An 11,742-nucleotide genomic window follows, 5' to 3' on the forward strand; every position below is an offset into this window, starting at 1 on the left:
AAAGTCTCACCTGAACTAAACAAACCCATCAGAAGTGTGCTGACTAAAGGAGTCGCTGGAATTGGAAAAACAGTCTCTGTGCAGAAGTTCATTCTGGATTGGGCTGAAGAAAAAACAAATCAAGATCTTCACTTCATATTTCCACTTCCTTTCAGAGAACTGAATCTGATCAAACAGACAAATATCAGTCTGATGGATCTTCTTCATCAGTTCTTCACAGATACAACAGAACTGAGATCGACAGACTTTGATGATTATAAAGTTGTGTTTATCTTTGATGGTCTGGATGAGTGTCGTCTTCCTCTAGATTTCTCAAAGAATCCGAGTTTGTTTGATGTCAGAGAATCAGCGTCAGTGGATGTGCTGCTGACAAACCTCATCAAGGGGAATCTGCTTCCTTCTGCTCTGATCTGGATCACCTCTCGACCAGCAGCAGCCAATCAGATTCCTCCTGAGTGTGTTGATCTGATCACAGATGTACGAGGATTCAATGACCCTCAGAAGGACGAGTATTTCAGGAAGAGAATCAATGATGAGAGTCTGGCCAACAGAATCATCTCACACATGAAATCATCCAGAAGTCTGTACATCATGTGTCACATCCCAGTCTTCTGCTGGATTTCAGCCACTGTTCTCCAGAGAATGTTGAGTGAAGCAGAGAGTCCAGCACAGATCCCCAAGACTCTCACTCACATGTTCACACACTTCCTGATGTTTCAGATCAAACTGAAGAGTCAGAAGTATGATGGGAAATGTGAGGTAGATCTTCAGCAGGCTAGAAAGAGTCTTGAGTCTCTGGGAAAACTGGCTTTTCAACAGCTGGAGAAAGGGAACCTGATCTTCTATGAGGAGGATCTGAGAGAGTGTGACATTGATGTCAGAGAAGCGTCAGTGTACTCAGGAGTTTGTACTCAGATCTTCAGAGAGGAGTTTGGACTGAACCTGGGGAAGGTGTTCAGCTTTGTGCATCTGAGCGTTCAGGAGTTTCTCGCTGCTTTATTCAAGTTTCTGTCATTTCTTCAGCAAACATCAGAAAACTTCAGCGGATTGAGATCAAACATGAGTGATTTACTGAAGAGTGAAGTGGACAAGGCCTTACAGAGTGAGAACGGACACCTGGATCTTTACCTCAGATTTCTTCTGGGTCTCTCACTGGAGTCCAGTCAGACAATCTTACGAGATCTGATGACACAGACAGGAAGAAGCTCTGACAGTAAACAGGAAATAGTCGAGTACATTAAGATGAAGATCAGAGAGAATCTCTCTCCAGAGAAATCCATCAATCTGTTTCACTGTCTGAATGAACTCAATGATCATTCTCTAGTGCAGGAAGTACAAACATATGTGAACAGAGGAGATGAGTTTAGTCTTACTGGAGTCCGTCTCTCTCCTGCTCAGTGGTCGGCTCTGGTGTTTGTGTTACTGAACTCAGAAGAGAAGCTGGATGAGTTTAGTCTGAGGAAATATGATCGATCAGATGAATGTCTTCTGAGGCTTCTGCCAGTGATCAAAGCATCCAGAACAGCTCAGTGAGTCATTTACCTGCAGTTTCACCTGAACATCTAACAGTCCACATTACTGTAGTTAATGTCCTACAGAGACACAATAAAACATGATGGAATTGTTCACTGCATCTATAGAGTGAGAGCTGCTCTCTTGTGGCTTTTTTCTGATTTTCATTCATTTGTTTTTTATTTATAATCGTCTGTCAGGGTTCAGTTCTTGCAGTGATTCTCTATCAGGTGCAGATGTTGCTTCAGCTCTTGTGCAGATGATTCTCATTGTTCAAACATTATCTCTTGATGTGTTTATATCTTCACTGTTATCTTGTTATTTCTCTTTCAGTCTGAGTCGCTGTAATCTGACAGAGAAAAGTTGTTCATCACTGGCGTCAGTTCTCAGATCAAACTCCTCAAGTCTGACAGAACTGAACCTGAGTCACAATAATCTGAAGGATTCAGGAGTGAAGCTGCTCTCTGATGGATTGAAGAATACAAACTGTAAACTGAAGACATTACAGTAAGAAAATCCTTAAAGCAATAAAGTTAAACATGTGTATGTATTATGTAAATGAAGGTCTTCATAAGTTTATCAGAATCATCTTTATATGTAAGAGACTCAACAGTGACTGTCAGTCAATGACTCTCTGTTGATTCAGATTCATACAGAATTATCACCAAACTGAGATCATTTTAATAACTAACTTCAATATATTAAACTATTCATGATATTATTGTATAATGACAGTGATTTACAATCATATATTTTATTGCTTGTATCATGTAAAAAGGGACATAATTTGATACATTTGATGAATAATAATTGAATATATGAATGTAACAAGATTCAATAGAGGGAAGGAAGGAGGCGGCAACCGGCGAACATTTAACAACTTTAATTAAATCAAATAAACAATAAACACGGAAGTAGAGACCGGCAGCCACCTCACGATAGACTGCCGGCCATAAAACATAGACACAAACTTTACATGTCCTGGCCCGGTCCTCTCTCGTCAACAGTCCTGCCGCTCGTCCTTTTAAACTCCCGATCTCCTCCGTAAGATATGCGGGACCAGTGCGCACACAGCTGATTGCAACTATCATTCACGCCGCCGGCCCCGCCTCACAGCTCTCGTCCCGCCTTCCTCACCACAATGAAATAATAAAAATATATTAAAGTATAATTAACTATATTAAATAATTATGCTATTAATTATTGTCTAAATGTTATTGTCATTATTTTCTTCTCTCTTCAGTCTGTGTTACTGCAGTATTGGATCTGAAGGTTTTGTTGCTCTGACTTCAGCTCTGAGATCAAACCCCTCACATCTGACACAACTGGATCTGAGCTGTAATAATCCAGAAGATTCAGGAGTGAAGCTGCTCTCTGATCTACTGAAGGATCCACACTGTCAACTACAGAAACTACTGTGAGTTACTGATCAAATTATCATTTGCTGTTTCACTCTTGTTCGTGTGTAAATTTGATGTAGTTGACAGTGGCGGCGTTTCAACAAAACCTCGGTTATGGCAAAATTTCCTCCGGCCAAACAACAGCGATATTCCAAAGTAACGTCACCATAAATGATACCACATCATATCTAAACAAATCCTTCACAAGAATCCAAAACACTGAATGAATGCACGAACATGCACAGAGACTTACAGATAACAAACACAAACCCTCATATCCATTAAAATGTGTTTTTTAAAGCTCTAACTCTGCAGCAAAAGTGCGACTCCAACAAATATCTACTAAAGCATCTTTCATTTATACTGTGTGTGACAATCGCTTCAAACACACAGACAGATGTTTCATAACAACCACAAACGACCACGTTCATCAGGTACGAGTCTAAAATAAACTCCAAACATTAAATGAAATGAACAGCAAACATTATTAAATATAAAACATGTCTCATCTTGTCACAGTGAAGTTTATTGTTATTAAGCAGCGGCGAGGTTGAAGCTAAATCTGTGACATCCAGATAATCCAAAAAGATTCACCTGAACATCTAACATACAAGAAATACACAGCAGTCAAAAATATGAAGATGATCTTTAATAAGCATCATTATACACACTTTGTTTGCTGTCTGCACTTGGGTTCTCTGTCCTTGTTCCCACAACACGTTCCTGTCACCTTGCTGCTTCATACGATATCCTGAAACATAGAAATGAGATCAGAAGTGATCATTAAAGATCCATCTGTTAATGCTTTGCCTGTTATTCATCTCTGTGGCAAGTGCAGCGTTATTCACATCAGAAAGATCCATCATGCAGTCAGAAAACAGTCATAAGTGTCTTACTAACATTGTGACTCACTGTTATCTTGTTATTTCTCTTTCAGTCTGAGTGACTGTAAACTGACGGAGAAAAGTTGTTCATCACTGGCGTCAGTTCTCACATCAAACTCCTCAAGTCTGACAGAACTGAACCTGAGTCACAATAAACTGAAGGATTCAGGAGTGAAGCTGCTCTCTGATGGACTGAAGAATACAAACTGTAAACTGAAGACACTAAAGTAAGAAAATCCTTAAAGCAATAAAGTTAAACATGTGTATGTATTATGTAAATGAAGGTCTTCATAAGTTTATCAGAATCATCTTTATATGTAAGAGACTCAACAGTGACTGTCAGTCAATGACTCTCTGTTGATTCAGATTCATACAGAATTATCATCAAACTGAGATCATTTTAATAACTAACTTCAATATATTAAACTATTCATGATATTATTGTGATTTACAATCATTTAATTTATTACTTGTATCTTGTAAAAAGGGAAATTATTTGATTAATTGATGAATAATAATTGAATAATATATTAAATGAAGTATAATTAACTATATTATATAATTGTGCTATTAATTATTGTCTAAATGTTATTGTCATTTCATTTATTTTCTTCTCTCTTCAGTCTGTTTAACTGCAGTATTGGATCTGAAGGTTGTGTTGCTCTGACTTCAGCTCTGAGATCAAACCCCTCACATCTGACAGAACTGGATCTGAGAGGTAATAATCCAGAAGATTCAGGAGTGAAGCTGCTCTCTGATCTATTGAAGGATCCACACTGTAAACTACAGAAACTACTGTGAGTTCTTTATTATTTTTAAATCATTTTTATTTCTATAAACTATTACCACACTGTAGGGTTTGGCTCAAACTAGTCGACATGAATGCTCTGGCTCTTCATTTAAAGCTTGATGTCGACTAGTCGCGGGTCATGTGGGCTGATAAATATATTGACGTTGTTCTAAAGTCGTAGGCCGTCACAAACAAACTCGACACATGTTTCTGTTGTTTCATCTATTAGTGATCATGACACTTTCAGTGGACTTGTTGTAAATGCAAGTGAAGTTTGGTCTGTACACTCGCTTCAGATCTGAAGTAACGTAAAGCTGCTGTAGAGATCCACCTGCTGCTCTTTTACTACCAGCGACATCACGCTTTAAAATAGTTTTATTTTAGTTGTTGTTGCTCTCGTGCAATAGATGAAAAACTGTTAATTTGGTTTTAGATGCTAAATATTAAGAAACTAAGAAAATAAAGTCCACCCAACCTTACTTTCTTCTGCAAAACAGAAAACTGTTGTTAGCCATAAACTTCTATTGTATGGATACAAAACCAATGACAAGACAATGGGGACAAATGTTTTAAATATATCTTTTGTCAGAAGAAAGTCCTACAGGTTTGGAATGACACAAGGTGTAAATGATTAAATAATTGTGTTTTTTGGGGACCAGTTGTTATAAACCTGAATACATTTCTTTGTTGTGCTGAACACAAATAAACACGAGAGTTTGTAACTCAGCCGTTGTGGGTCACCATTGACTCCCATAGTAGTCTTTTCATTTTTGGGTGAACTGTTCCTTTAAGTATCCAGTCAACCAAATCATCTTTATTAGACACGTTTTAGGACTAGTTTTATTCAGTATATACAAAAATACATATTTGTTGTGAGACATTTTTAAGTAGATTAATTTACTGTGGACAAGTGACAGAAATGTTAATGTTGGTGTGGCTGCACTTCTTGTATTGTGTTCTCTCTCTCAGATTAATTTAATATGATTTGTAAGTATAAAGTCATTGTGACATGATGTTGATAATGACTGAGATGAGTGAATATTAATATCATATCTGATGTTTCTCCTCAATGTTTTACAGTTTTGAGCCTGGACTGTAACAATCACATGAAGAGTGAAAGGATTCCCTTCATTCAGTAAAGATCATCTGAGCCTTTTTCTCTCTGAAGACTGTGACATCACCGCTGACGGCTGTGAAGCGCTAAAAAGTGTCTTATTTATCATTATTTCAAAAACAATATAATGACTTTTTCAAGTGATGATGAATATTGATGTGTTTCACACCTGGAGAGATAAACACCAAACACCTATAATGGACATCAAGCTGAAATATTCTGAAGCAACTAGAACAAAGAATGTGATCAAACTTCATATGTTTTATTGGTCATTTCTTTATCAAATGGTTCAGACTATGATCAACATGAGCACATGTAGCAGGTTTATCTGTATACTTATGAATTCCACCAAAAATATTTCTTTTTGTACTACTGGGAGTTTCGTTTTGTGTTCATTCTGCCTGCGCGTCGGGTTAGCGCAGTGCGTGCGTGTGACGTCATCTGACCGTAACTTGCGCCGCGTAAGGCTAGCCTCAGTCAGAGCAATGCTGGATTTGACTGAGGTGAGTTCACTTCAGGTTTCTCCGATATTAAAACGGATATACAAGTTGTTATAATCACTTATTTGTTGACTTATCACCGTGTAAGAGTGTTTATGATGATGAGTGAATTTTGTGGTAGTCTTAATGAACTACGAGCTGTGATATTGTGTTTGTTATGTTAAATGCATAACATAAATGCATAACGTAGCTGCTGCCGCACGTGGTGAGCTAGCTGTTCGGCAATCCATTAACACTGTATTGACGTGATGCTATTTTTTTAGATGGTAACCTGATGTCACACAGCACTCATTGCCATATTGTTTATGACCGCAGGTATGTTTTATTGTGTTTGTATATTTGTTTGAGATGACTCAATGAATATATTTGTAGTTTAAATAATGGAATTAATGTATGTCTAAGGGGAATTTACAATGTGTTTTTCTATTGGGAATATTTGTGATATTCTGATAAAACTGTAAATAATTGTTAACATATAATGTACAAAGTATTGAGCAATAATGTAAATAAATATGAATACTAACAATGCACACGAATAACATAAAACACTTTATTGGTGGTGTGGAATGATCTATAGCCGAGCACAGTATACAGATCTGAGTGTTTCTGTGATGTATTCACTGAGTTTTAGTCTTCATATTGAGATGTGATTTCAGAAATATATTACAGACAGTGACGGCTGAGAGCGCACCCTGTATATTTTCTTTATTTTATAAATGCACTTTTGTTGTCAATGTTATTGTACACAAATAAAAGTATAAACACTTTACACTGTCAAATGATTTCTTACACATATGTCTGATGACGAGTTGATGACGTTTTGTAAACTGAGAAACAAATCAGGTAATTCTCACAAATTCAATTGAATTCAAATTGCATTGATTTCAGCTGATGGAAACTTATTTAGCATGTAATGTATTTTAAGTGTTGGAAGAAACATTGCTACAAATATGCTGCCATGCAAAACTTATTGGCCAACTGAATGTAAAAAACTCTGAAGAACATTAAACCTGCTTTTGCTGATATACCGTAAATACAGAAATAAGCGCTGCAAACCCATTTCTTCATCTGTTAGTAAAATCTGTTAAAAATCATAATTCTTATTAATCCTCTTGATATTACAACATACTTTGAGGTAAATGCAACAACATTCAAAACAACTGATAATGAATAAATAGATTTGTGTTGTAGTCTCCAGTAACTGTATTACGCATTTATTATGTACAAATTAAATTATTAACAACTTTCGAAAAATAGTCAAAAGCTTAAAGTACTTTAGAGGGATTGAACGATTCACTGCGAGGCCGCTGTTTACTGCAAACTTGTGTTCATGTTCTGACCTCTTATGGCTCCACACATCATGCTTGATTCATGAATTATACTGAATTTCGTCTTATATAAATATTATAATATTCACACTATATTATGTTTATTTGACACAGAAGACTGTTGTAATGGTGCTGAAAAGAAAACATAAACTGAATTGTATTTTTTTTAATGTGAACTAATTTTGTTACTATTGTTTGCTGAGAAATGATCCAAAGTGAAAAATCGTGATTGTTTTATTTAAGGAATCACCAAAAGAGTTTATGGTTCACAGGCAATATGTTTCTGATCCGGTCTGACAGTATTACATTGAAAAGAAGAAATAATATATGAGCTCATCGTCATCATCAGCTGCACATGAGTCTTAAAAAGAAACACATAAGTCATTATTGTACAAAAGTTGATTTCTTGATTTCTAATACTGAGACTTTATAATGTATTGAATCAGATCATTTCATCTGAGAAATCTTACATGTACAAAAACACACACATACTAAACCAATGAATATTGCCTGATAAATACCATGAGGTTCTTATATCTCCTCCTTTATGTGGGACTTCACAAACTCTGCTGCTTCTCCCTGAACCTCGAGCATCTGTTCATGTTTATATGTTCAAAGGCAAACTCCTGAAAATAATCAATAAGACATAACATTCACAATAAAAATACAAAAAATATTTAAAATATATCATTACAGTTTTTTGTACATTAAATGCTTTTTAATGCTTTACATTGTTTTCTGACTTTTAATTTGTCTGGCAAGCAAGAAATCTTAAAGTCCTGACGTCCTCAGAAGAATCTCTATTATGGACTACATTACATAATTACATTACATGATTATTACACAACGATTTTATTTAAATGCTACATTTGTTCAATTATTTATTGTGTGTAAATCGTGATTTGTAAAAGCCATAGCATTGGTAAATATAAAACCATGGTTTTGACAATAGTGCTCAATACTCAAAATAAAAGTGATTTCTACACTTTTACCACAAAACAACATTGTTAGATTGACTAGTGCACGTGCTCCGTACTAAACAACAAGAGGCAGAACAAGTGTTATTGTTTGTTAACTAAACTAAATATTGAAGTAAATGTACGTGAACCGCCAGACATTGAGCAGCACATAAATGTTTCTTATTCACACTCTTGTCATTTATGAATCAATTACTCTTCTTACATAAATGATTTTATGAAACAGTGATGAAATATTTATTTTAGAGTCTTAGACCTTTCCAACAATATAAGATTTGTCACAATAAGAAAATAATTCACATGCATAATATTGATCCTCGTGTTAAAACACCGAAACCTTTAGTTTCATGTGTTCAGATTGTCATGTGTATGTGCGCCACCTTGTGGCCATTTTCAGTATTGAAGTTTGCGCAGTGTTGAGATTTAGATCTCATTCATCTCACAGCTGTATTTTGTCTATGGACTAAACTAATGGACTAGTTTCGGTTCACAACGCGAACAAACTTTGCTTGGAGAAATAAAAACCTGTACGTTTATTTACTATCTGTAAGCGTTCATATGATGTGTTAATATAATATTGATTCTTTAATAAATATAAAATAATTTTAACACATAAATAAAACGTGTCACTTGTATTCATGCAGTCATGACAGAATATATGACCACAGCTGGACACTACAAATGGTTTCCCTCTTCTCAGAAAACAGTTATTACAGTGAAACCAATCCATGTCTCTGCAGGACCAACAAAACTAATTCTCATATTTACCTCAGACATGATTTCTTATATAATCGTCGTGTAAAGGTGAATTAACACGTGAGAATGTTTAAGTTGGTGTTTGTGTGAAGGGTTTAGCTGCAGTTCACAGAGTAACAGACCGAAACTGAAGCGAAACAAGTCCTGTCAGAACCGGCTCGACTCGAGTGACGTGTCGTTGAGTAAAGTCTCCAGTAGAGGTCGCCAACGCCTCACGATGCTATTGATGTGTTTCGATTGCGTCATAGATTTTCTTTACATACGCGCTTGTTTATAAAATGATTCATATTTCAACCATTTAAAGTCGCTCATTACTATACAAACAGCTAAACATACGTCATCAAGACAACAAAAATAAGTGGAGTAAAAAATAATCGGTTGTTAATCCATTTTTGATTACGTCATCAGGGCCAGACACAGAAACAGATGAATAACTTGTGTGTGTGTGTGTGTGTGTGTCATTATGTCTGAGCTCTTTCAAGGCTCCTCCTCTTTGCCATATACTTAATGACTGTTCTGCATATGAAGGGGAGACTCTAATTAATACAAGAATTAGGATGGTTGGGAGTGGATAATATCTCTTTAAAAGTATTGTTAGGAAACGGGTCAAGGCAATCAAGAGTACATGAAATATTATTTAAATACCTAAAAAAACACAAGAACAATATATAGAATATAGGAATTATTATAATAAATTTAATACACTTTCGGGTATTATTTATACCGTGACTGCTGTTGTTTTACACTCGCTACCCGATACGCCCACTGTTTTTTTAATACATTTTGTATTAGATTGATCAATAAGTGTATTTATCATATCTGCATAAGTTTCTTTTTTTTAATGTGTTTCTTACGCTGCTTTGAGATATTCCCTGGCTTGTTAAATTGTTGCGAGTTTGGTTGTGTTTGTTTAAAGGTACTACTCAATCCATTTCGGTTAAAATTGGTTAATATGTGGCACAAATTAAATTTGTTGAATTAAATAAATGGTTAGATTACAGAAAAGTACAGATGTGTTTCTTTCAATTCATTTTCTAAAGAGGGATCTACTTAATTGTTCTAGATTGTTTAACACATGTCTGCATTTAAGAAACATACAGAATAAAGTTATATATGTATTTTTTCAATTTATTTATACATTTGTTCCATTCCTCACTCTCTCTCTCTCTCACACACACACAAACACTCTCTCTCACACACATACACACACACAAACACTCTCTCACACACACACACACAAACACTCTCTCTCACACACACAAACAAAAACTCTCACACACACAAACAAAAACTCTCACACACACGCTCACAAACACACACTCTCTCTCTCTCAATCACACACTACATTTCTCATTATCGAACATAGCATTGACCTTTAGGCCTTGTTCATCAACACAATATGACAAAAATGTTTCCATGTCTTGTTGGTGGTCAAAAATAAACAAAAAGTCATCCTTCGCCTCAGAGAATTGACCCCCCAGGAGGTTCTTGATGCATTTTGTCGATCACCCCTGTTCATCTGCAAAAAGGCCGGCTCTGTCACCTCCCCACGGAATAAGTGTCTGTGATTCTGTACCCAGTACCATGCTGTATTTAGGTCTCGTACAATGGTTGGTTTCTGCACCTATTGAAGTAAGTTAAGTTTATGTTACATTCTAATTGGTTGACTAAATTATTCCTTGCATACTAAAATGGCACAACAGTTAAACTAATTATTCAGCATGCATGTAGATGTTTCATGTACATCCACTACAGTATAATCATTTACCTTATTAATGTCCTTGTCATCCACTACTCTTCTGCTGGGTGACAGTTTGGTGGTGGTGGATTTTGACACCCTAAACACAGGCTCAACGATCCCCTGAAGGAGTTGGGAGGCTTCTTCAGTCCACTGTGCAAACCTCTGTCCATGCCTTTGACAAATATGTAAATGTATATGAACCCTATGTAATAGCTTTAGCTTACTTAATACAGCCAAGATACTGAAATTATATCTGTAGAATCTATCACACCCTTCTAGGCAAAATCTTTCCATGAGGTTAATGCACCACCACTGGCGAATTAATGGCACCTCCTGCTAAAACACACAAACACAAAAATAAATGTACACATACCAGTAGTTAAATGACATACTTGTGTGAAAATGCAGCTTACCTTTGTGAATGTTAAAGGACATGATGTGCAGATGCTGAGAGCATACTGTGAAACACAAATTACACTGAAAGACTTTGATTTTATTATCGAACAGCTTTGATAAATTAAACATTCTTACCATCAGCATGTAGACACCACAAGAATCCCCACCGGACTGTTGAGGAAAAAACTGGAAAAGGAAAAGTGCATCCACAGTTAGTTTAAAAAACAACTGCTATTTTTAGGTAAGGGATGACATAAAGGCAGCAGGTTGTTATCACAGAATAAAGCCTGACAGTGTAATAATGACTGGGTGACCATGTGTTATTAGTTTTATGTGCTTGTTAT

At 35.9% G+C, this 11,742-nt stretch overlaps 1 protein-coding gene across 3 annotated transcripts in view; it reads left to right on the plus strand.

Moving 5' to 3' along the window:
• The window catches only part of LOC306891704 (NLR family CARD domain-containing protein 3-like), a 22,687-nt gene extending 15,720 nt beyond the window's left edge, over positions 1-6,967 (plus strand). For all 3 annotated transcript variants that reach the window (XM_079452178.1, XM_079452180.1, XM_079452179.1), the window contains exons 8-13: positions 1-1,529; positions 1,846-2,019; positions 2,756-2,929; positions 3,850-4,023; positions 4,420-4,593; positions 5,667-6,967. The exon at positions 1-1,529 is cut by the window's left edge and continues 239 nt beyond it. In XM_079452178.1, the coding sequence (XP_079308304.1) occupies positions 1-1,529; positions 1,846-2,019; positions 2,756-2,929; positions 3,850-4,023; positions 4,420-4,593; positions 5,667-5,685 (2,244 nt within the window). In that variant the 3' untranslated portion in view covers positions 5,686-6,967. The remainder of the gene's footprint in view (positions 1,530-1,845; positions 2,020-2,755; positions 2,930-3,849; positions 4,024-4,419; positions 4,594-5,666) is intronic.
• The last annotated feature ends 4,775 nt before the right edge of the window (positions 6,968-11,742 follow it).

Source organism: Barbatula barbatula (assembly GCF_947034865.1).
Source record: "Barbatula barbatula genome assembly, chromosome: 3".
Classification (NCBI taxonomy): domain Eukaryota; kingdom Metazoa; phylum Chordata; class Actinopteri; order Cypriniformes; family Nemacheilidae; genus Barbatula; species Barbatula barbatula.